The following is a 25,309-nucleotide window of genomic DNA, read 5'->3' on the forward strand; positions in this document are numbered from 1 at the left end:
AAAAATTTGATATTTTGTGACTCTCTGCTTTTTTTTTTCAGAATATTCCTTACACCTAATTCTCATGATATGATGTGTGGAAAATAATTCAAATGCATGGGTTTTTTGGTTTAGCCTATTGCTGTTACAAATCTATTGAAGCAATAAAAACTCTATAAATAGAAATAGTAATAAAGAGATGAAGTCAAAAGAATTGCAAATTCATGCAATAAATGCATTTGAACTTATAAAATTGAAATTTCAGGTATCTTAAAGTAATTCAGATTTCTTGTGCGATATATTTTCTATACATAAAATTTTCAGTAGCTCGAAGTAATGTAGACTTCCACTAGTTCTTCCACGTACCAAAGTTTTACCATACAGTAAATATGATAATTTTGTGTCGTATATAAATGTGTCATGGTTTTAATGCTCTGTGTGTGTTCATCTGAGAAAAAAAATTTTAATAACCCCCTCCACACACGTCTCATTTTATACATTCACGTGCATATCACTGCACATGTTTTGTTTACAACATTTTTTTCATGGTTTTACTGATATAATTTTTGGTTAAAATAATCATTATTTTACAGATGGATGCAAACCTTACGATTGGCACCTTTATTTCTGATATTGGTGGAGTGAAATTAGCATATGAGGTAACATTTCAGTTTATTATTTGTATGCTACATCAAATTTTGTTTACTTCAGTTGTATGATGTGAGGTCTGTGTGAGTGAAGAAAATCTATATACACAACTCATTCCTAAGATCTTTAGACTGAAAAGGTTAGACACTCCTTGAATTAGAGTGAGGGTAAATGTGAAACTCCAGGGTTCGATTAACCAGGGGTCCACAGACCTTTTATAAAGATTTGAGGGAGGTTTGTTTTTTGTTTCATTTCGTTCATGTGAGAGGAGATAATTAACTCACAGCTGCTCATGCTTAACATTAGTTCGTCAAAGAGAGCTTGAAATAGTAAAGTTGTTTATTTATTATTATTTTTAAATAGTAGGAATTTTCCAGCAAGCATAAAGATGTTTTTCTATTTAATTCCATGCTTAGGATTTGGATCAGAGCTCTTATAGATCATGTTCTATAAGATTTAGATCGGAGGAGCACATAAGTGAATTCTTAATTATACCACCTTCACCATAAAACTAATCTAAATCATGTCTGATGAGCAACCAATGACTTTTTTGGCATCAAATTCAAACATCTGAAGCAGTTTTTCCACCGTATTTGCTTCATTGCTCCCTTCTTGAACATTCATCCCTTATCACCCTCTTTCTAATATAGGACCCAGGAATCTGTATGTATAGTAGGCTCTTCTAATCCCTTCCATCACCCACTTTGGGAAACCACTAAATCTAAAATGTATGCAAAGTGATGCTATGTGCATCACAGAATTCTGTTAATTTTGCTTTTTTTTACATGAGGGTCCAAAATGTAGCGTATTCAGTATGTATTAATTGGTTTAATCCTTTTCAGGCTTTTCTACGCCATGTCAGGGAAATTGGCCATGAAAAGGATTTGCCTGGATTAAGAATGAATAATGATCAGTTGTTCTTTGTATCATATGCTCAGGTATACAAACTTTTTAATGTATATACATTCTCTTTAAATTTTATTGGTGTTTACTGTTGATTTCAGCCGTTTGTGAGAACTTGTCTCATGCTAAATGTTGTTTATTTAATAGCATTTCATTTATTTGGTGCTAAAACTGTTGTTTTTTAATTGTGTTGTTTAAGAGCATGGAATGGGGTTTTCTTTTTGTATTTTTAACATAGTTTGTAAAAATTACGCTTTGAGCAAAAGTCTTCACATCAACACATTGTTCACTGGTCATGAATTAACTCACGTTTTTATATGCATTCGTAGCCAGTGTGATGAGTGAGCTTTTCCTTAAAAAATTGGCCTACAATGTGTTAACAGTGAGAAAAAATATATATATATAAATATGTAATCTTTGTAAATGTCATTTCTAGAAGTTTGTTTGCTGTCCAGTTGTCACGTGCTTAAAGCTACTAGTTAACATAGTACTACTACATAACTTGCGTACATGCACCTCATAAATATTCCTCTGGCTGCATAACTCTTAGTTTTGATTTGGTTTAACAAAATCTAGTGTGTCTAGCTTTGGATCTTATCTTGAGCAAGATGCACAGTGAAACAGCCATAAGCCACCTTTATTTGAGGGCAAACTTCCCAATTTTGCTCGGAAGAAAAGTAGAAAAAGCTCCACAGACATATTGGGGGGAAGATTGGCAACGTTCGAGATGTTTTTCATCGCCGAAAGTTGCCCTTGCGGGTGATTCTGTGGGTGGGAACAAATCAGGTAGGAGCGAATATTAGTGAGTCTCTGTCAGAATACCGGGATTTACTATTATCCGCTAGGGAGGGGGGTTCGGATGTGGCAGTGATTCCAGTGCTGCCAAGGGGTAGTAGGGGATATAGGAGTAGGATCCACCAATTCAATATAGGCCTGAAGGACATTTGCTCCTCACTTGGGGTCACGTTCTTGGAGCTTCCCGCATTTACCGATAGGTGGCTTCGTTCGGATGGGATCCATCTAAATAAGAGAGGGGTCTGGGAGGTTTACGATAGTCTTAGGTCAGGTTTTTTACTCCCAGACCACGTAGTCGGGAATGCGGGTTAGTTAATGATAATCACAACAGTACTGACGGGGAATTACCCACCTCTGACTTGGATGGCTTCTCGATTGACAACAAACCACCGGGCAAATTAAAATGTGTGTTAATAAATGCCAGGAGCTTGGGTAACAAGAAAGATTTTTTAGAAACTATGATAGTTGTGGAGGACTTGGATCTTATAGCCATTACAGAATCTTGGGCAAACGATGGGGATGAATCTTTCTTACACATCTCCGGATACGATACTTTTTTGAGAAATAGATCTGATAGGAAAGGGGGTGGAGTGTTGATATACGTGAAATCATGTTTGAAGGCTAGAGAGTGTAACGTGCAGAGAAGTGATATTGAAACTGTATGGGTTGAGCTTGAGAACAAAAGACGTCATAAGCTTATTGTTGGGGTTTGTTACAATCCACCGAATAGGGATCTAAACTATATCGCCAAAATGCATGATGAAATTTCCTACATGTGTAAGCGAAAGAGGGTTCTCATACTAGGGGATTTCAATTACCCGGGTATTGATTGGGAGAACCTTTCATCTGGAAATCAGTATGAAAGAGACTTTCTTAAGTTGGTGCTCGAAAATTTTTTGTATCAGCATGTATCAGAAGCCACTAGGGGTACTGCTATTTTGGATTTAGTTCTTACTAGTTCTGAGGATCTAGTTGAACATGTTTCGGTGGGGGAAGAGTTTTCTTCCAGTGATCATCGTATCGTCAGATTTCACTGTAATTTTTCCTCGGGTAAGGTTGATAACAAAAGACTGGTTCCTTGTTTTCGGAGAACTAACTTTGATGTTTTGCGAAGAAGGTTAGCGGAAGTTTTCAAAGACCGGTTGGAATCAGTAGGGGTGGTAAGTCAATGGGAAGAATTTAGTACGAAGCTGTCCTCTGTTTTGCACGACGTCATACCCTTTGTTCGAAAAAAGCGTGTTTGTACATCACACCCTCTATGGTTCACGGATAGCGTGCGGAACCTTTATCTTGAAAAGAAAAGAGCATTCAGAGAGTATAAAAGTGGACGAGGTGACCTATCATTGTTTACTGATAAAAGAAGACTGTTGAAGAAAGCGATAAGGGATAGTAAAAAGCAAGTTGAATCTAGGTTGGCAGATAACATTGGCTCTGACCCAAAATCATTTTTTCGATACGTCAATAATGGATGTAAGGGGACAGTTGGCCCCCTCTCGATAGGAGGCTCAAAAGTAGAGAGCAATGTAGGCATGTGTAGTGCTTTCAATGACTTTTTCGCGTCGGTTTTTAATGGAGATAATGATATTCGATATACGGGTGTTGCATGGGGTAATAAAACGCTCAACGATATTCAAGTGGAAGACGTGGAGGTCCTAAATCTTCTAAGAAATGTATGTGCAAGCAAAGCACCAGGACCAGATGATATCTATCCCAGGGTTCTCAGGGAAGGTGCTAATGAATTGTTGGGGCCAGTCGCACAGATATACAGGAGTAGTGTTGCTGAGGGTATCGTCCCGAGAGATTGGAAACTGGCTAACGTTGTTCCGATATTTAAGAAGGGTAGTAGAGAAGTGGTGTCTAATTATCGTCCAGTGAGTTTGACGAGCTCCCTCTCGAAAATTTTGGAAATTATCATCAAAAGGCAGTTTGTGAAGTGGATAGACGAGAATAATGTATTGTCGGATAATCAGCATGGGTTCAGGAAGGGGAAGTCATGTGTAACTAACCTCCTTTGCTTCTATGATTACGTGACTAAGGCTTTGGGTAAGAGCAAAAATGTCGACGTTGTTTACCTTGATTTCCAGAAGGCATTCGATCGGGTCCAACATGGCAAACTCTTGAAGCGTTTACACGAGATTGGAATAGGGGGCAACTTGCTGAATTGGATAGAATCGTGGTTAAGAGATAGGTCGCAACGAGTTATGGTGAACGGGGAATTCTCTGGTTGGACAGACGTCACAAGTGGAGTTCCTCAGGGAAGTGTCCTTGGCCCCATACTTTTTTCACTTTTTATCGACAAACTCGATCAGGGTATCGATGGAATTACTAGCAAATTCGCAGATGATGTGAAGCTAATGGGGGTAATCGGAAATGAAAGCGATAGGGAGTTGCTCCAGACCAACTTAAACAAGATTGCAGCATGGGCAAATGAATGGAGCATGACGTTTAGCGTAGATAAGTGCATGGTCGCTCATTTTGGTTCGAACAACCCACGGTTCTCTTACGAGTTGAATGGTGTCACTATCCCGGATGCAACTAGAGTCACCGATTTGGGAATTCTCATTGACGAGCGACTTAAGTTTTCTGAACATTGTTCAGCGGTTGTCAAAAAATCGAATAGAATGCTTGGTCTCATTTTCAAAAAGGTCTCTTCGCGTTCTCCTAAAGTCATTCTTCCGCTTTTTCGAGGCTTAGTTCGTCCTGGACTGGAGTATGCTGTAAGGTTTTGGAGACCATACCTACAGAGGGACATAGACTTGGTTGAAGGGGTGCAGAGAAGAGCTACGCGTGTCCTTATTGGCACACAGGGCTTGAGTTATGAAGAAAGACTTCATTTTTTGAATATGTTTACATTGGATGAACGCAGGTGTCGAGGAGATATGATCGAAGTGTTCAAAATTTTCAATGGATGGATAGGATGGACCATGAACTTTTAGTACACCGCCAATCGACTGCTTTTACAAGGGGACACCAGTATCGATTGGTGAGGGACAATGCAAGGTTATGGTGTCGCAGGGAATTTTTCTCCAGTAGGGTTGTTAATAAATGGAATAGCTTACCCCCGGAGGTAGTAAATTGTAACACAATTGGCACGTTTAAAAAGAAATACGATAAACATGTTGGGGTAAATCGAGAAGCTATCCATTCTTAGAATAAGACAACCATAAGTATTCTTTATGGGCATTGTATCATATTTTATCATGTGTATATATTGTTTGTAATTTGTGTTAATTGCATTTTTAATTGGGTTGCTGTATTTTTGAAACATATGACAACCATATTTTTATGGGCATCTTTTTATCAGCCACCTCGTTGGGCATTTTGCCTGTTGTGGCGTTGTATTTGTATTTGTATATATTTTAAACGCCATCTCCACTTTTCTATAGAATGGCAAATAGTAGCTTCAGGAAGGTTTCGCTGTCTTTTTGTGTATCTGCTTCAGTACATGAAACTCAGATGCACTGACCAGATAAAGAATTATTACGTGTGTTGTTGCCCTATTATGAATCCATAAGTTGAAAATTTGGGTCTTGCATAAATTTAATTTTCTTGTTCTTCATTGCAGTCACTTTGTGAAGAGAGTCGGCAGAAGAAAATATTAGCATATCATGATTCATCAGAAACTTTACCTGCTGAAATCAGGTATGTAAAATCATTAAATTATAGATAATTTTATTAGTTTATAGCTCAAAAAACTCTTTTGTATTTGATTCACAATAGGAAAAGAAAATCGAAAGTGCAAACTATACTTTTTAGTTGATATTTCTGAATAAAACTCTTCACATATTGCAAATCTACTCTCAAACATGTTTTAGATTAATCCAGGATATGTCCAGAATTATTTTGAACAAATTTCAAACTTATTTAATTAGTTCTCTCATTTTTGCTTAAAATGATTGATTGTGTAATCATGGCGTGATAAATATGATGCATCACCCAAAAGTTTGTGAAACTGCCATAGAACTCTACAAGCTGGGCATGATGAGTCTCAGAACAAAGCAGCAGTTTGCTAAGATGACTAAAAAGTTGGAATTGCGACCTAAAATTTCTGTGTGTAGCAACTAAATTGGAGTCTCAGGACAATGTGTAAAAAAAAAAAATCAGAATTTACATTAGTGTGCCTTTGAACATGGTAGAGGTTATCAAGTACTGGAAAAATATTTAGAGATGATTTCAAGAAATATTTCGGACAGTTTCTCTTTAAAAAAGGGATGCTCAGCTCCTTAGACATTTTGGTGAGTGCCAAAACTCTTAATTCAGCAGTCAGCTCTTTCTTCAAGAAAAAAATCAGAAATGTACATACTTTCTGTTGTAGATGGTAATTGCAAACAAGCTGGAAATTCATGGGTAAAAAATGTGATGGAAAAAATATATATAATTATTTCAACGTCAGCCCTCAAGCTTGCCCCAAAAATATAACCACTACCTACCGATAATATTGTCTGGACATGTGAAACAATGTGTATTTCATAAAAGACAAGTTTACCTTTGGACTAAATACCAAAGAATATCCTCTTAGGAAGACTCAACTGATTTCTGGATTACATCAAATGGTAATTTTTTCTTCATTCCTTCTGAAAAGATATCAATAGAGCAGGTGTGCTGATCTAGGCCTCAATCTCTACGACAATTCATCCCATAACTGTTTAATTGGGTCAAGATCATGACTCTGAGCAAACTGCAATGATTGCATCACATCCAAAGCCAGTGAAATTGTGAAGGGGAAAAAGACAATGGACATTAAATTTAAACTACAGTTGATAGGTCAAATTCCTGATTGTCTATTTAAGTCAAAGGTTTTTTTGGCCAACTGCACATTCAATCAAATCACCATTTCACTCGATATTCGAACTTAAAAAAATTGACTGAGATTCAAATGAGTAAATGTCACTGTATACATTTTCCACTGCATATTCATTTTCTTTATCATATCTCTTTATTTCAGAATCACTGCGGTATTGCAGCAGTTAACAGAATTTTCTGATTCATTCGGGTGCCGAGCTGGATCTAAAATGTCTTTGGTGCGGCGGTGCAGGATGTGGTAATTCAAAACCTGGTGTTTGAATTCAGTGTTTCCCACAGAAACTCTATTTTAAATTTTTTTAAATTTTGTTTTATTTTTTTATGAATATTAATTTATTACAGTTATTATCCATTCAAGCTTGTACTGCTTTCGGATATGATACACTCATGATTGAAATCAAGCTTGGAAAAAAATCAATGATTGAAATCTCAAATTTTAGCAACAGTTATTTATTGCTACTCAATACATGCAATATTTAATGTGTCATTTTAATTTTGCACCTGGCTGGCTTTTATCATGCTGAGGCGTATTCAATGCAAAGTATTACAATCATGCAGTCTATAATCTGTATCTGTGTGTATGTATATATATGTATGTGTGTTGTGTCAGTGAGCCATGAAATCGCTGATTTATCTATCGCAAGGAAAAATCAATGTTACTTGATATGGCAGCTGATTTAAATTATCAGAAGTTATTTGATTTAACTTGTACAAGTTATTTGGGGTGAAAGAATATCAACTGCAGCTCGATGTAGAAATTTGTGCAGGGTAAGATATTGTGTTTGCTAAGCTAAAAGTGTATAAATGGAAAATATAACATTTGTATGCATGTCTCAAAGATGAGTTGATTTTGTCTATATACCTTAGTGAATAAGATTTTGGGAACGATTTACAACACTAGAATGTAAATTTTGCATCATACCCCAAGATTCATTGCTGACAAGTAACAGTTTTATGTTATATGCATGCAGAGATTTTACTTTGGTAGTTGTGCCCCACGAAACTTGTAATTTTTATTTGTATATATGTGGATAAGATTTTAGATTTATGTAGATTGATTGCTATTAATCAGATTGTGCTTATTTGAGAGATGAGAATTACACAAAATTTTATCCTATTTTCTGGCTTCTTGCCATATAAAAGCATTCCATAACATCATTTAATGGTTTTTTATCTTCAGACCTGTGCCTTTTTTACAAGACGAGATGATCATCATTTCATTTTTAAAACTATATTTTTTATTGTTCTGCTTATAATGGGGGTTCTTGATATTGTAAAGAACCCTAGCAGTTGGTATGTGAGTTATCACAGCATTTAGAAAAGGACTGGCTGGCATTTTCTGAATAGCCGAAATTCTAAAGACATAATCTGATAAGGAACATAGATGAAAGTCTTGTTAAGAGAATGGGTATTGTGTATTAGCATTGTGTTACATGGTGTAATGCTAACGAAACAAAAACGGTTAAAAGTCCCTTTGGACTGAGATTTTTTGACAGTCAGACCCACTTATATGAAAAACAAAAACAGCAACGAAGTTTATTATTCCAGGAGGAAACCCGAGCACGCTTAATGTGTGTGCTTCCCTTGAGAGAGACAGCAAAGGTTATCGAATGCTTGAGACTCTAGTGAATTCAAGTCTATTCATCACATTTGATTACTGTGAAATAAATTTGATGAGTTTTGAAATAGCGGGATACACAATAATAATTTGAGAATCTGATTAGCAAGTGTGAACATGGACGGTGGTTCATGCCACTTAACTTCTGGCTGTTACCCATATGACATGCTGAGTTTGCAAGTAATTTTGATGTGGTGGGACTGGCTGTTCTGTTGTCTGTACATCAAAGAGGTTTTTGTCAAATAACTTGTGTGAATGGCTTGCCAACTTGCAGATGCTTGATTTTCCAGTTTCACTGGAACCAGAGTCCCTATTCACATGCGGATACTGATATTGCCTAGATACCAGAAGACTCTGAATCCAGGTAACCCAACATATTTGTTTCTGTGGAAGTACTTTGATGATGATATTAAAGTATTCACTCCTTCCCCCAAAAATTGCATTGTTAGCATAAATGAGAGGTGGAAAATCCTCTCCCTCTTGTTTGAAGAGCCTATCTGCTTATGCTGAATGGGCATGTTGCTATGCAACAATTTACAACCGATTGAGTTGGGTCGGAAAAAAAGGAGCCATCTATTGGTGGTTGCTCCAGGTTTGATAGGGGAAAAACTTGTTATACGTTCTTCTGTAGGATTAAATCCCTGGACCTGACAGTAACCTCATGGTAGTAGATGAACATCTGCCATAATAGGGCAGACTAGCGCACTACTAGTTTATCGAGGGTCTACTGTAGATTGTTCATAGTTCTTTCATCAGGATGTCTCTTGTGAATTTATACTGTATACATTAATTAAATAACTTTTTTGACAAATGCCTCATCCATCTTCTGCAGCGTTGCCAAATATTCTTATGATTGAGTGAAGGAAAGGATGTAAAAACTGATTTTTTCTCAGTTTCGTGGATTTTGAAGTTTTTTAGTATGGCGGTGTGAGGAAGAATGGGTGATTTTCAAATCATTCGATCTTCCAATCTCTTGGTCTCCAGGATACCCAGATCAACGAGTATTCCTGTGTGAGAAAGGCCAACTAAAATAGTGATAATTATATCAAAATTACACGAACGTCTGCAACATTCCAGAGATGTAGAAGAACTTCAAAAAGTCAAACTCTGATGTGATTAATATGAGTGGGTCTGGCTATTTATGTAGGCTACTGTTTTAATTGTTTCTGGCAGTGTGCCATGTTTTATTTTTTTATTGGAAGATGTTAAAGTAAAATGACCTGGGAAAATCTTCTTTAATAGACAGTGACAATTTGAAAATTAGCGAGAAATTTATTTTTCAATTTTTAGCACATTTGTATGCATATATATATACTCATGCAAACCCTTTTGTAAGGAACTTCAGAAGACTGAAAACTTGGTTTGTTATAAGTCAGATTTGCTATAGTAGGGGTTTGAGTGTATATATTTTACTATATAATTAAATGCAATTTTTTTTTACTTACTATGTAAATATTTTGTTTTTCATATGCAAAAAAATTACAATTTTATTAGTATTTTTTCTTTGATTTATTCCTAAATGCACGACTATGCTCTATTTTATTTTACTCGATTATGTTAAAGAATTGCAAGATTACATATGTGTATATGAGTTAGGCTCATACTTTTTTTGTGTATTGTTGGAAGCAGTATTTTATGTTCCTTCCCCCCCCCCCCCGCCATTGTTTGTACGTTCTTGTACTTTCCAGCTTTTTTTTTTAAATAGTAATTTGTTATTTCTTCATGAATAAAAAAAAATGGTTAATAAGTAAAGTTTTTATTTGAATATATTTTCATGTCTTTTCTTTAAAGTTCATTTTTAAGCCTTTTAATTCTAGAAAAAAACATTGGTTTGACTCGTTCTTAGACTTAGTAGTATACCCACAGCAATATACAGGGTGGGCAAGAAGTCCTGTACACATTCTAAAACGTTAACAAAAAAAAATACAACTATTCGACTTTAAACAGATGTTGTTTGCACTAAAATACAGTAAAAGTCTGTTATATATAATGGGTATGGCTTGTAATAAGAATCTCACTATTACAAATAATTCAAATGATTGTCAGACCTAATGCACTGATTCTCAATGCGAGCAATTTGACAATGAGTTTTTCTGTCAAGGCTTCAATTTTTTCAGAACACCCACCATTTTGATAGCAGTGCCAATTTAAATATTTTTTAAAAACTTTTTGACTCCTATTTTTCTCTTTCAGTGTTTTCTTTGGAAGGAGCTCCTAACGTTTTTCATGCCATGAATAATTTGTGCCTGTAAGATGTCCGTGGATTTCCCCCCACAATAAAATGAAGAAAAATGAAAGCCACTGACCCTTTTACAAAATGATATTCTATGTATATCAATGTAAAAAAGAATTAATTGTTTTGTCATCCAAAATCACGGATCTCCTGAAGTCTCTCCAAGTACTGCTGGTTAAGAACCTATGCTTTTGACTGAGTAAATGACTTTTTTTTTTGGCTCCCTCAATGTGAATAGGGGGTTTACTTTATTAATAACAAGACAATATAATAAGAATAACAAAAGTGATGGGAGAAGACAACTATGGGGGGGGGGGGAAGGTCCCGGGTTGCAAATTTTAAGGACGCAAATCAAAAAGAATGGTTTTTACACAACAAAAAACATTCTTGTGGAACTATGAAGTTTCACGGAAGGGGGGTTACCCCTTCCGACAAAAGTTCTAGTTATGGCCCTGATGGGGGGGGGGGGGACATCAACATTTCAGAGATGCTTTGGTGGAGCATGGTTTGAAAAATGTTTGGAACCGCTGGCCTAATGTTAAAGATACAAAATATATTTGCTTTATAAAGAGTTATTTACGAATGAAAATCCAAACACATTTGCTGTAACTTCAACAGAAATTCATGAAAAGTATGCTTCATTTTCCCTTTCTTTAAAAATTATGAATAAAATGCACCGGAAAAAGGGTATTTTATTTTCATCTCATCACCCTATTCATAGTTGCTTATAAACAGAGCATGAAAGTACATTCTCATAAAAAAAAGGTAACTACTTGCTGTATATTTTCTTAAACATATAGGAGATGGAAAAACACATTTCTATCTGTATGTGTGTTGGTGGGGCATGACCACTGGTTTTGACATCGTTAGTTACCTTGAGAAATCCTCCTCTCTCCCCCCCCCCCCCCCCATCCTTTCTTGGAATCCTTCCAAAAATGCACACGAAGCAAACTGGTCTTAATTATTTTCTCTACTTTGAATGCTATTTGACACTTTTTCGTACAACAAATACTCCAGTTGCAGAAACTGCTGCATTCCATAAAGTGTTAAATTTTGTTATACAAGCAACACTGTATATGCATATTTCTGCAAAAGTAGTTCAAAATAAAAAGGTGAATTTATACCTAGACATTTCCCAAGAAACCATCGTGGAAAAATGTAAGTGGGAGAACGCTTTCAACATTAAATCTAGATAAGTATATTATTAAAAGTTGGGAAACCACGAAAATAAGTCTTACCGAGAGGGAAAGCATTCTAAAGATCGACTAAATTTTGACTGCAGCAGAATTGCCCATAGAAAAACTGGGGTGCTCTTAGCTTAAGAAATCCCCTGGATCATCACATATCTATGGGAAGGAGCTACATAATCTAGTTTGGAGATCTATCGTAATGATTTTCAAGAGTATGACACAAAGAGCTTGACAAATCCTGGGCACCAAGTTGCCATGGCAACCTGATTGCTAAATTAGAGTCTTAGGATGAATCAAAATTTTCTCAATCTATTTCAGAACTCGTTACGTTTAAAAAAGACCATCAAATTCTGTAAAAGTAAAAAAAAAAACATTTGTGGGACTTTTTCTTGAGCAAAATCCATGGCTTTGTTTCCCGATTTGCCAATGGGAATTCCTGGTATAATATGGGAATATATAAGCTGTTATTTCATCCAAGGTCCTGTGATATTAAGATGGTCCTGCATAAAATAAGAGGGGGTTCACTGAACTCTAGCCCAGGGGTCTGGAGATACCTGTGGTAAGATTATATATCACACTTTTGTTTGATATAACGTTACAGAAAAAAAAAATATATATATATATATAAAGGGTCTTTTCCCCCCTGGATAAGACAGGAGAGAGCCATGAAGACAAAGTATGTTCCAAAGGCCGAAAAAAGTTGAGAAACACTTTTCTAGACCATTTCAGTGGAAAATCAAACTTGTTAAGTTAAATCGGTCTGAGAATAGAAACGTTTCCCGATTCACACAGTCAGTCCAAAGGCTAGAAATTCTCTTTCGCAATAAGTCCCTTCTCAGACACTCCGCTCCATTCCGAACTGAAGATATCTGCCTTTGTTCCATTCGAAGCTGAAAATGTCTCCATTTCCAGTTCATTCGCAGCTGAAGATATCTGCTTCGGCTTCATTTCAAGCTGAAGATGCCTGCCTTTGCTTCATCCATAGCTGAAAGTGCCTGTCTCCTACAGTTGAAGATGTCTGCCTTTGCTCAGGTGTAGATTTAGTACGGAGGATAGTAGCGATGGCCCCTCCCAAGAGCCGAATGATATGGGAAAATTTGTTTGTCCCATAAAATGTGGGATGATTCAAAGAATTTACACCTCCCGACAGATAATCTTGGATCTGCGCCCATTTGGAATCAGGGATACAACAAATTTCTTTCAGAGAATTTTCAGTTATGAATCGTGAAAAGCAACAGAAATTAAGATAATTATGAAGGTATTTTCTTTTCATACTTTAATCATTTCACAGCGATATTACACATTTTTATTGTCTTGGGGGAGAGAGGGGCAGGGCATGGGCTACCTGTGCCTGTCAAAGACAATTAAAAATATGTCTCTGGCTCTTAGTTGGAGACTACTATTAAACTGCACATGCATCTCGTCAACATTCCTCGATAGAATTTTAAACGAATGGATGCATGTCAGAATGTGTTTGTGTTGTGAACCAAGTGTGTGAAGTTTGTTTCTGTGGGATGCTTATCATCTGTCTTCTGAATCAGAAAATTTGGCTGGTTGTTTTTTGCATATGCCATACATGAATTTTTTAAATTTTGTGGGCTTGATTGCTGTTTGTGGAGAGACTTTTTTAATGTGAAATCGGCTCGATGTGTTTGCTCAGTTCATGCCTCAATGTTTGAAAACTACAGAAAATTAATTTGAGACTATCATTTAATAAACCGTTTTTTTGGACAGACGTTATCAAAATTTTATTTATGAAGGAATTGAAATACCTAACACTGGTCAATATTCAGTATTCATGAATCGTGGGAGGGCATCCCACAATCGGTTCCTATACAGGGTGATTCAGAAAAGATCGGAAAAACTTTAAAAGGTGATAGTAAACACCAATACAAACAATTGTCATCAAAGAATGCATGGTCTAACATGAAACGCAAATGCTCTAGTGTGTTTTGAAATAGCCACTCCGCAAATGTTAAAATGGCATTCCTGTTGAAATTTATCGGGAGAAAAAGAACGCCATGCATGCAAATGTATCTTGGGGAAGAAGAAACCGTATGCAAATCTGCACACACACATCAGGGTGAATAAAAGGCACGGACTCAGTATTACTAAAGTGAGCCATTATCCCGTACGTTACAACTGTTAGAACGCTTTCGTGCTGGAATAACTTCACAGGGCTGGTGTCCATGCCTTTTATTCACTGTGATTTGCATACGGCTTCTCCCCCAGGTTGCATTTGCATGCATGGTGTTCTTTTTCTCCCAATAAATTTCAACACGAATGTCGGTTTAACGTTTGTGGAGCGGCCATTTTGAAACGCGCTAGCACATTGGCATTTCATGTTAGCCCATGTATTCTTTGATGGCAATTGTTTGTATTGGTGTTTACTATCACCTCTTAAAGTTTTTCCCATCTTTTCTGAATCACCCCGTAGTTAACATCACCTTATGATTGTATTCACTGCAGTTTTAGAGAGAAACGGCATAGAAAAAAAAAACCAAGCACAAATGACGTATTCCTTCAGCACGAATATTTGTTTTAATTATTTTAGTACAAATCACAACAAGGTCCATAGCAAACACCTAAAAAGCGTTACCTGCGTTACTTTACAACTGAATAATGTTCGTGAGGGCTCACAGTTTGCCTCTCGTTATGACGTTATCTGGGACAGGAAGGTATTGCTTGATATGATCTGGTGCTTCAATTTTGTTCTTCGCTTGAGCAAGTCGTACGAGACTCTAAAAAGATGTAACAAAAATATATTAAATTAAAACATTTAGAAACTAATAATGAAAACATTTTACAAACAACTACATGCGCTGATTCTATAAGGCACAAATTTTTGTAAAAGCATCAGAGTTATGCAAAATCAGAATATAGGTCTTATTATTCAGATTGACTCTTTGCGGCCCAGAGGTACTTTGTTGGTACCTTATAGTGCCCACAATCATGGTTACAAGACCCTAAATATTAGCGTTTGCGTTTTACTGATAGCTTATGAGGTACAAAGAAGCAGGGTTTATAGGGACGTTCCATTTTATCTATACAATATTGTTGGCCCTGGGGCTATACAAGACGGTGCGATTGAAAATGACAAAGATATTGTTTGATATTGGACAAAAAACTAGTGATAGTGGAGGATTCAACAATAGAGTTTGGTTGTTAGGTCCATTCACCAATAGTATGAGGGAAGAAGTTGTATTTAAAGCAGTCAGTGGAAGCAAAAATAGGTTTTATTTTAAGGGAATGGGTTGAGTCTTCGAGAGATGTAGGATGGTTTGGCCAAGATACCAGAAGTATCTATGTTGAATTGGCCATGGGCAATTTTATACAACAATGTTAATCGAGAAATGAGACAGAGTAGAGAGAGGGAGATGAAATTAGTTTTTAAGTTCGGACACGGAAACGAAAGATGACCAGCAGTCATGAGCAAAGTGAGTGGATTTATTTTGGATTGATTCGAGTTTGTCTATATTACTGGAGGAGTAGGAAAGAACGGGGGAAATATAAGTTTGGTAACAGAGTACTTTGATACCCCGAGTGGAGTGTTCAAGGTTGCGGAGGAGGAAGAAAAGTTTTTTTAGACACTTTTGGTAAATGTAGTCAACATGTTTGTTCCAACGTAGATCGACTGAGATTATGACACCAAGGTATTTGATTTGAGAAACTTGAGATAACTGAGAAATTTAATTTTCTGGATGTTATGCCAAAACTGATATTTTCTTTCCAAAAATATTAGTTTCTGCATAAAAAGACAATATTGCAAAAACATAGCTATGCATCATGTTCTCTACATCGTAGAGCAGAGCCCAGCGCTGGATTTATCTTATAGGTAGACAGTCCGCATCCTAACACCCAGAGATCCGTAACGGTTCTCAAAAATCTCAAACTGTTATGTGCAAATGGCTTTATATACGTATTAGGACCATAAATTACCACACATCATATATTCAACGCAAAGAGAGACAACAATAAAATATACTTGACAAAGGACAGCTTAAGTTGGACATACACTACTACACCAAACACCATATCGCTATATTGCAACTTATGCCATCAGTGAGATGGGCTGGAAATGAAGGCGATGTCTATCAGTGGTCGCCTCAAGCTCATTAGGGAAAATATCTTATCTATATCCTCCCTCGGGTTTGAACCTGTGACTGTGACAGCAACCTCCACAATGGTAGATGAGCATGCCACGCGGGTGAGTTAGACATACAGGGCGTTGCCTTGAAGTGGCCACAAACTCAGAGGGGTGATATTAGGCAACAAGAGGAAACAAAAATTGCCACAGACCATTGCAAACTATGTTCAGTCAATGAAAATCGCAAAATTACTTATGAAGGGTGAGAAGTTTGACAAAAAGGCCAACAATAAATATAGAAAAAACATTTATTTGACAGCATGTGTGTGTGATTACAACACAGCCTGTGGTGTACAATAATAAGTATAAAATAAGTACAAAAAAGTAAAATAAATACAGTCGATCCTGCTTATGATGATTTTGAAAAGCCGCCACAAAAAACATTGTGAGCAGGAAAACGCTTTAAAAGGGAGATCTTAATGACAATTAGTTAGGGTTAAGACTACGAAAATAAGTCATACCAGTGGGGACATGATAAATGGGATCGACTGTATGCACAAAAACCATTTACCCATTTACTTGACAGCATGATTACAATACAGCCTGTGCGGCACAGTTCAATGTCGGAAAGCAGATGATGAGAAATGATTACAGGAGTTGTTGACACAAGCTGTGCTGTAATCACATGCTGTCAAATAAATGTTTTTTCTACTTATTATTGGCCTTTTTGTCTCACCCTTCGTAGGTATTTTTGCGATTTTCACCGACTAAACGTGGTTTGCGATACCATGTTATATGGCAATTTTTGTTCCCCTTGATGCCTAATGTCACTCCTCTGAGTTTGTCACCTCTTCATGGCAGCACCCTTTATAATGGGCCACATATTACTTTCAATAGCCTAAGGTACCCGTCAAATCTAAATACAGCTGTGGTAGAGCCTCTAGGCCAATATTTTTGGTGGATCCCTAAACGAAAACATTGATTTATGGCAAATTTATAAAGCGAAAAAAAGTCCAACCTAATCATGCAGGTTGTCCACTGTGATGGTCGAGTGGTCATAACATAGGGGTATGCAGAATTTTCTCAAGTGGAGAGTTTACGTTTTTTCCTGCAAAACAACACTATAATCTCGGCTTGTGGAGTTAGAACCCCCAAACCCCCTTTGCATCCGCCAATGAATCCCACCATCGCCACAGTGGTGGTGATCTGCTGGGGCTGGTTTTCTGTGGTTCCCAACTTCAAGGCGCGAATGCGAGGCGATCTCCCCTTTAAAAAGTCTCGCCACAGAAAGCAACAGAATTACAAACAGTACAAATGCAATTAAATCATTACACTTCACTTCTGAAATATAGATGGCAGCACTGAAAAATCAAGCACAAGACTAGCTATGCACTCGGACTGTTAGGTACACACACTTACACTTCTGGCACAAATCAGTAGGTAGTAAAGAGTCGCCCATAGATGGCGATAGACCTGAGTTGTGTTCGGTTTGAAAGAAAGAAAAAAGATAAGTGCCACCAGCATTCCACTTATGTAGAAGGGGCATGGCTTACATGATGTATATGGAAGTCGTTGACGGTTCCAATAGAATTTAATGGTAAAAAAATCAACTCGTGATTGCTTTGCGTTTTTTTTAAACCTATAACCGTACTTGGACTTAGTCTCATCGAATCGATTCCTAACTTATAATGGACTGGACCTACTGAGACTCCCCTTCAAACTGAAATTATTTGCACTTGTGGTAAAAATAAAGCAATACACATTCTCGGAGGAAATTTTTTTTTCTGGGAACGAGAAGAAAAATTGCTGTCTTACCTTGTTTTATTTGGAACTTTCAAAACTATACTAAATCATAAAATGCCACAATTGAATGATTATAAAAATGACTTATACATTCCGATAACTCACTTCAAATGTTCGAGGTTCCCATATCGCCAAATCTGTAAGAACGTGTTTGTCCAACTGGAGATGACACTGCATAAGAAAAAAATATATATATAATTATTACGAAAATATTTTCTCCAAACAAAAGCCTGAATATTCTATAAGGTTTTCGCGGCCATCATTTGATACAAATTGTTTTTTCGGGTTCGAAGACCGTCGTCTGTTTGAGTTTGTTCTCAACGTTTCCCTCAGAAGAACAAGAACCTTCCCCTTCAAGGTCCAGCAACAGAATGATGACAACAGCCAATCAGATAACTCCACATCTCTCGGCCAATCAGGTTCTACCAGCATAACAACTGTTTACAATACGCTGCCAGCCATAGAATCAACTGACCAATCGCAAAACAATAGTGTAGTTCAAGCCACTTATGTGCATAAATACAACCTGAGACTCCGGAAAACTTGACTTTGATCCAGTTTATCAATTCTCCTGATGATGCCAACCACTAGTGTTGGGGAAACGTTGAGAACAAACTCAAACAGACGACGGTCTTCGAACCCGAAAAAACAATTTGTATCAAAAGCCTGAATAATAGAGGCAAAGAGTTAAAATGTGCACCTCTGCGCCAGTGGTGTTGGAAGGGGGTGGTGTTCATGCACCCACTAAAATTTGTAGAGAGAGATCTGAGTGCTCCCAAAATTGATTCAGAAATCAAAATTTCCTACATGAAAATTCTCACAAGAGCACACCACAGGTTCAAAACACTTCTGATGTCTTTGCTCTGCACACCTCATGCTTCAGAACGACTAAAGATTTGTTATATTGCAGTTATTAGGTTTTTAACAGTGAATTCAGGCATTTCTGGCACTTATACTGTGGGAAATTACAAGTTCGATTTGTTAGACACATAATGGATGGCAGCCACCATACCAAAAAAAAAAACCATACGATATTGGACAAGTGATCAAAATTATTTCATGATATTAAAAAAATTCAAGTTAATATTACATAGCTGAAATACCTTCAGGAGCTCCAGAATTTCTACCTCCATTTGCCTATACTAACGAAAAAAATTTTATGTCTCGTAAATTCTGACCATGTTTGAAAGAAGAAAAAAAAATCGGTCCTTTTCAGAAGCAAAGAGAACTTATTAGGGAAAACATTCGTTGCACGTTTTCTCCCTTCCACAAAATGGTCACATGATGTGTAAATTGGGACCTTTGTGTTAAATAACAAAGAAATGTTTCATTTTGGCGAAAAAAACCAATGAAATTTGTCAAACTGCCAGTGTCAGTTCAGCCTCTCAAGAGTAGAATCCATAAAATGGCCCGGTTTAGTCAGTCTGTCTAGCTTTTAGCCTGATGATGTTTTTTTTGTTGGCACAATTTTTATTCAACTATAGTAATAAGAGGCAGATAGCAGATTTATGCAATTGCCACCCTTCTTCCGTTCTAATTTTATGATCTTGACCTACCAATTACGATAATTTGCTGTCCCACCGAATTTGTAATCGTGGGCTATACGCCACTTTTAACCCTCCCCCTTCCTGTATATATATGACCCCAGTGGTAATGAGTAGTCCAGCGTGGTTCAACCCTTCGGGATAATGTGCTTATATCCCCCGTGGAACAGAGCCTGGGCCATGCCTGACACTACAGTGGTAATGGGTGATAATTTACCCTAAAGCATTTATAGAGGTATTTCAAAGAGCTCTAATTAACTGTTTGGCGATAATGGACAACTTTATGCTATTTACAGAGGAGCTGTTTTACGATATTTTTTCCCAAAAGCACCAGAGTTACTTTGAACAATGTGCTTATATCATTGAGTGTGACAGAGCGCCTGAAGGTTTCTCAGTTCCGATCACTATCACTATTTACAGATGACTAGTACGATGTCTCGTTTTTCCGAAATCCCTTTTATGTTATCGAAAATCTCCCAGATTCACATTCTTGAAAGTTGGCAGCTATAATAGAATATTATGGACGAAAAAAAAGTGTTACCATAAGAAAAAAACCAGAAGCTAACCTTCACCAAGTTTTGTGATACAGTCGTGTAAGTCGATCCATGTTCATTACACGCAGCTTCCAACCTTGTGACTCTCAGCTATGGGGAAAAATAACATAATCATGATGTTACATATAAAAAGTGTGATACATAATTTTCATTAATGATTATATGAAATTATGTAAGTTCTCTCATTGACAAGTATCCTATTTCATTGAATACCACAGTATGTGGCAATAGCCCTGGTCTGCTGTGAGACTGAATCGGGTAGCTGGGGTTTGTTAGTGAGAATGACTGCCAGTGTTGATGATACTGTCACTCACTGGGCATTTCAATTTATAACATGATTGCTATGGTTCTTAAATAAATAAAAAAAATTTTCTACCCTCGCTCAGAAGCGCATTTATGGTTTTGCCGCCTGTGGGCTACATAAACTTTGCCACTCCTATTCTAGTCTAATTTTTCTTGACTACTTAAATTGCCACCCTGTGCTATAACCTACTTGACCCCCCACCCAAGTACAATGTATTGGCCTTTGTATTGTACTTCTCGGCCTTTTGGCTAAGATCAAAGTACAATGTGTCTCTCAAGTCACTCACATGCTTGCACGCTGTTTTGGTCACTCACATGCGGTTTTGGTTACTCACATACTTGTCACTCACTGATCTGTCCCTTTGCTTTGTAGGTCACTCACTGATCTGTCCCTTTGCTTTGTAGGTCACTCACTGACCTGTTCCCTTGCTTTGTAGGTCACTCACATGCTTGCTCACTCTTCTCCTCACTCACGTGCTTGCAAACTCTCTACGTCTATCTTTTGGTCCCTCAATGACCTGGTCCCTTGCTGTCTGGACAGAGGCATGGGAGAAGGGTGGCGAAATTTGATAACCCTCAATAAGTTATCAAATTTCACCGCCCTTCTCCCATACCATTTGTCTTGGCTACTCATTCCTCAAATTTGCAGCCACCCTGGGCTATAGCCAGTTACTTGTAACATACCACTACCCTCACTTACACTGGACTGAAACCCTCACTTATACTGAATCCATAGCCCTGCAACTTAGACACCCTGTGGTTCCCAACTTCGAGGCGCAAATGCGAGCCGATCTCCCCGTTAAAAAGTCTCGCCACAGAGAGCAACAGGCCTACAAACAGTACAAATATTCAGTCACTACACATCACTCACTTCACTTCTGAGATATAGATGGCAGCACTGAAAAATCATACACAACACCAGATACGCACTCAGAGTGTTAGGTACACACATAATTCCGGCACAACTCACTAGGTAGCAAATTGCCTATGGTGATAGACCTGAGTTGTGCTCGGTTTGAAAAAAAAAAAAAAAAAACTTAGACACCTCCTGATGATGCCAACTATTGGAGTTGGAGATTTGAAAACCTCACTTTCTATTGGCACACCTCCCTAAATTTGCATAATTTAGAGCGCTTTTGTTATATTGGTGGTAACACTGTGTTGCTTTTTTTGTGCTTTTAACACAACTGAGGTCCTTTTCTCAAATTTAAAAAAAAAAAATTTCAATTTTTCTCGGGTGTTACCATTGGCTAATTCCCAATATACAGTCAGCCCCCGTACTCAGGTTTTTTTCTGTAAAAACCGTTAAATTCTGGGTTTTTTATTGGTAAAAGTTTTTGTCAACACTCAGCAATCACCATTCACGTGTTTTGTTTACAAAATTTGAGTTGTGTGTGTGTTCACAATGGCTCATTTTTCTAGTGCTACTGATAATGCTTCGAAAAGAAAAAAAATTAAGACTTTACAAGAAGAGAAGGCATTTAACGCTGATGAAACTGCACTATTTATTGGAAAAAAATTCCACAAAGAACATTTATCACCCAAGAAGAAAAGCGAGCCCATGGTTTTAAGGCAAGTAAAGATAGACTTACTATATTGTTTTGTGCAAATGCGTATGTATGGGTACATGATAAAGTCCAGCATCATTTTCAAATCTGTGAATCCGTGAGCATTGAAGCGAAAAAATAAGTCAAAGGTCACCGAGTATTTTCAACAAACAATAAAAAAGATTGGACTATGAAAACACTTTCCCTGGATTGATTTAAACGATGTTTAGTTCTGGAAGTCAGGAGGTACCTTGAGAGTGAAGCCATGCCCTTTCAAAGTTCTTTTGATACTGGATAATGCTCCTGGACACCTAGATATCAGCGAGTTCAAAGATGATGGCGTGGAAGTCCTATATATGCCCCCTAATACAACATCTATCATTCAGCCCCTTGATCAGAAGGGTAATGCGAGCATTCTAGGCTCGCTATACACATCACGCAATGGAGATGATTGTGCATTCAATAGAAGATGCAAATGCAGAAAAATGTCCTTGAAGGTATGGAAGAACTGCACTAGCACTAATGCCATTACTGTCATCACTAGAGCCGTGGCAGCTCTGAAGAGAAAAACAGTCACCTCTGGTTAGATTAACCTTTGGCCAGAATGTGCGCTCCAGAACACAACCACTTCCACAGAGCCAACTGAAGAGATTTTAAAAGACACTGTGACGTTAGCGAAACAGGTGGGTGGAGAAGGGTTCAATGGAATAGATGTAGAAGAAGTTGAACAGCTAATTGATAGCAATTCAGAGGCATTGGCCAAGGAGGAATTAACGCAGCTGACTGCTCCTGAAACTGAAGCAGTACCAGATGAAGAACAAGGTAAAGTGGAAGACAAATTCATCATGAGTAACATAATGGAAGAACTTCGCAAGTTGAAATCAGCAATAGATTGTTTTCATGACATAGATCCCTCTATTTTACGTTCTTCACGTGTATAAAAAATGTTAGAGGAAACCTTGTCAATATACTCCAATATGATATGAAGAAGAAGAAACAAAACACAAATCACAATGTTCTTTCAGAAAACATCGCTGCACACTCTTTTAAATTCTCTTCTGCCTCGGTTCTACCGTTCTTTTCATGATGCTAAATAAGTGAAATAAGGTTTGCAACGCTAGTGTAACCAGAGGTCTTTTTATTGAACTCTGTTTTCAGGCCTTAGCACAATCATAAATTGTGATGAATTTGGCAACAACCTCGCTTATGGAATTTTAGACTGGTATCTAATTTTTTACTAGTTACAAGGAAAATCAGTAATTACAAATGGCAGTTTAACAACTAAAAATAAAAGAAACCTTACTTGGTGCACAAACTCTGGCTTGACTTTCCTGGACACAGTGGCGAATTTGAGAGCTTTGTGAACAGCGCGGATAGCGAATGATATACAGTTCCGGTCCCGTCCATAGAATTTCTGTAAAATAAATTAAACTCGATGATTTACTTGAAATTAATTCCTGAACGAAATAAAGGATTCTTGACCTTTTTCAGTCGCGACTCAAAACCAGCAACAATATCAGCTTCACGACCCATGGAAACTGTTTGGTGTTAAAAATTAGTAAAACCAGTGGCGAAATAAGTGTATCCATCTACTATAACAGGACTGTAAATGTATTTGCACGACCCATTTCAGAAGCCCCTGCAAATCAAGTCTGGGCTGTAAGATCCCTGACTCAAGAATCCCTTGCTATAAGTAGATTTTAATGACCCCATCTCAGAAGCCCCCCTGCAAATCAAGTCAGGGTCGTGACCCATGGTTACAGAATCCCTGACTGTAAGGGTTTTTTTACAATCCATCTATCTCTGAAAACCCTGCGAATCGAGTCTGGGTTGCATGGTAAATTGCACACGAATTTCTGACTATTTGGATTTTTACCACCCATCTCAGAAGCCCAGTGTGAATCAAGTCAGGGTCGTGACCCATGGTTCAAGAATCCATGACTGTGAGGGGTTTTTATGATGCATCTCTAAAGTCCCTGCGAATTGGCCTATCTTGAAAGCCCATGCAAATTAAGGCAGGGTTGTGACCCATGGTTCAAGAATCCTTGATTGCATGTGGGTTTTTACGACCTATCGGAAGCCCCCATGCGAATCAAGTAGCCGTGACCCATGGCTCAAGAATCCCTGACTGTAAGCCGGGTTTTCCTAGGAGCAGGTTTTCTGTGCCGCGTGCAACGTGATCCGCCCAGCACGATACGCCTTCCACTCACCAATAAGAAAAGCAGTATGACTATTCTCCTGCAAAGCGCAATACGGCTCACGGTAGCGCTTTACGTCGGGCGTGATTTGCCGACAGCTTCTGGAGGAGTTAAATGCGTCGTGCGCCGCGCGTTTTGCCGATGTTCTCTTCCACTCTTGTGTGTTTTCTTTCCCTTCCCTTCAAACCGGAGCATGCAGACGACAGAGTAACTGATGCCAAGGCCATATACTACAATATACCCGTCCTGATCTGATGCGCCACGCTAGGAAAACACAAACGCGTAGTGTGATTATGTAACACGTTGCTGCAGACGCGAAATGGTCTAATTCGATTCACGCGGCGCTAAAAATCTATTCCTCGGAAACCCCGGCTTTAACTACTTGTATACTCACTCCCGATAACCGCAAATATCGATTTTTTTTAGCTATGCGGTCAAAAAAGATTTTTTTAAAGTTGACAGCGGTCAAAAAAACCATTATCGAGCCCTTCAAACAAGTGCTAAGTCAATAAACAACTTTGCATACGGAAAACACTGAGTAACGGAAAATGTAAACAAAAGTTTTTGTCCAGGACGGCTGTGACCACAATGAAAGGCTTGATTTTGTCTTTTAATGACCATTCGTCCCGTATTATAGAATCCATACCTACGTGAACAAATTACTTGTAGTGTCATCTAGTGACCTCTCAAGACACTGAAATCTTTCTTGTTTTATTAAATGACTAATAGACGACACTATTTGTTCTATTCTGAATTGAAATGATTAGATTAGCGGTTCTCAACCGGCACTCCGCGGAGCCCCCAGGGCCGTCTTAAGAGTATCATGGGCCCCGGGCCAATTGAATTTTCTGAGGCCCTACCAAACAACTTCTCGAAAATTTCAACCAGATCTCATTTTTGCGAGGCCCCTCTTCGCTTGAGGTCCCCTGGCCGTGCCCGGGTGAGCCCATGTCTGAAGACGGCACTGGGAGCCCCCCAAGGTCCAAGGCTCCGTGCGCACTTCCCAGCGGCTCCGCCGCGACTCAAGGAAAATAAAATAAATCAGTATATTTGATAGAGATAAATGAGAAAAAGAAGTCTGCAGGGGGGGTCCGCCATAAAAAT

General features: G+C 37.9%; 2 protein-coding genes across 3 annotated transcripts in view; one reads left to right on the plus strand and one right to left on the minus strand.

Annotated features, from left to right (window-relative positions):
- LOC149077892 (endothelin-converting enzyme-like 1) overlaps positions 1–10,515 on the plus strand; it is a 32,624-nt gene extending 22,109 nt beyond the window's left edge. Inside the window, exons 15-18 of the mRNA XM_089241496.1 lie at positions 573–638; positions 1,470–1,565; positions 5,891–5,967; positions 7,271–10,515. Of these exons, the coding sequence (XP_089097622.1) occupies positions 573–638; positions 1,470–1,565; positions 5,891–5,967; positions 7,271–7,370 (339 nt within the window). The 3' untranslated portion in view covers positions 7,371–10,515. The remainder of the gene's footprint in view (positions 1–572; positions 639–1,469; positions 1,566–5,890; positions 5,968–7,270) is intronic.
- A 4,174-nt stretch (positions 10,516–14,689) lies between these two features.
- mRpL20 (mitochondrial ribosomal protein L20) lies at positions 14,690–24,766 on the minus strand. 2 transcript variants are annotated; one of them, XM_089241497.1, is made up of 5 exons: positions 24,600–24,766; positions 23,311–23,421; positions 20,170–20,247; positions 18,165–18,230; positions 14,690–14,910 (listed from the first exon to the last, which is right to left on the minus strand). In XM_089241497.1, the coding sequence occupies exons 1-5, from the start codon at positions 24,681–24,683 to the stop codon at positions 14,806–14,808; spliced, it is 444 nt and encodes a 147-aa protein (XP_089097623.1). In that variant the 5' UTR covers positions 24,684–24,766; the 3' UTR covers positions 14,690–14,805. The 2 variants fall into 2 exon arrangements, with proteins under 2 accessions (XP_089097623.1, XP_089097624.1); XM_089241498.1 differs by having other exon boundaries at positions 14,698–14,910; positions 20,176–20,247.
- Between the last annotated feature and the right edge of the window lie 543 nt (positions 24,767–25,309).

This window comes from Pholcus phalangioides, unplaced genomic scaffold (genome assembly GCF_987345545.1).
Source record: "Pholcus phalangioides strain wild (caught in Gottingen) unplaced genomic scaffold, Ppha-v1.0 ptg000014l_1, whole genome shotgun sequence".
NCBI classification, from domain to species: Eukaryota; Metazoa; Arthropoda; class Arachnida; order Araneae; family Pholcidae; genus Pholcus; species Pholcus phalangioides.

Excerpts from the sequence above, each read along its gene's own strand:
- mRpL20 (XM_089241497.1), bottom strand. The coding sequence starts at position 24,683 with ATGGTTTTTTTGACCGCTGTCAACTTTAAAAAAATCTTTTTTGACCGC. Across the intron at positions 20,248-23,310 it reads AGCCAGAGTTTGTGCACCAA|CTGAGAGTCACAAGGTTGGA; the intron begins GTAAGGTTTCTT and ends TTTTCCCCATAG. Across the intron at positions 14,911-18,164 it reads GGGAACCTCGAACATTTGAA|AGTCTCGTACGACTTGCTCA; the intron begins GTGAGTTATCGG and ends ACATCTTTTTAG.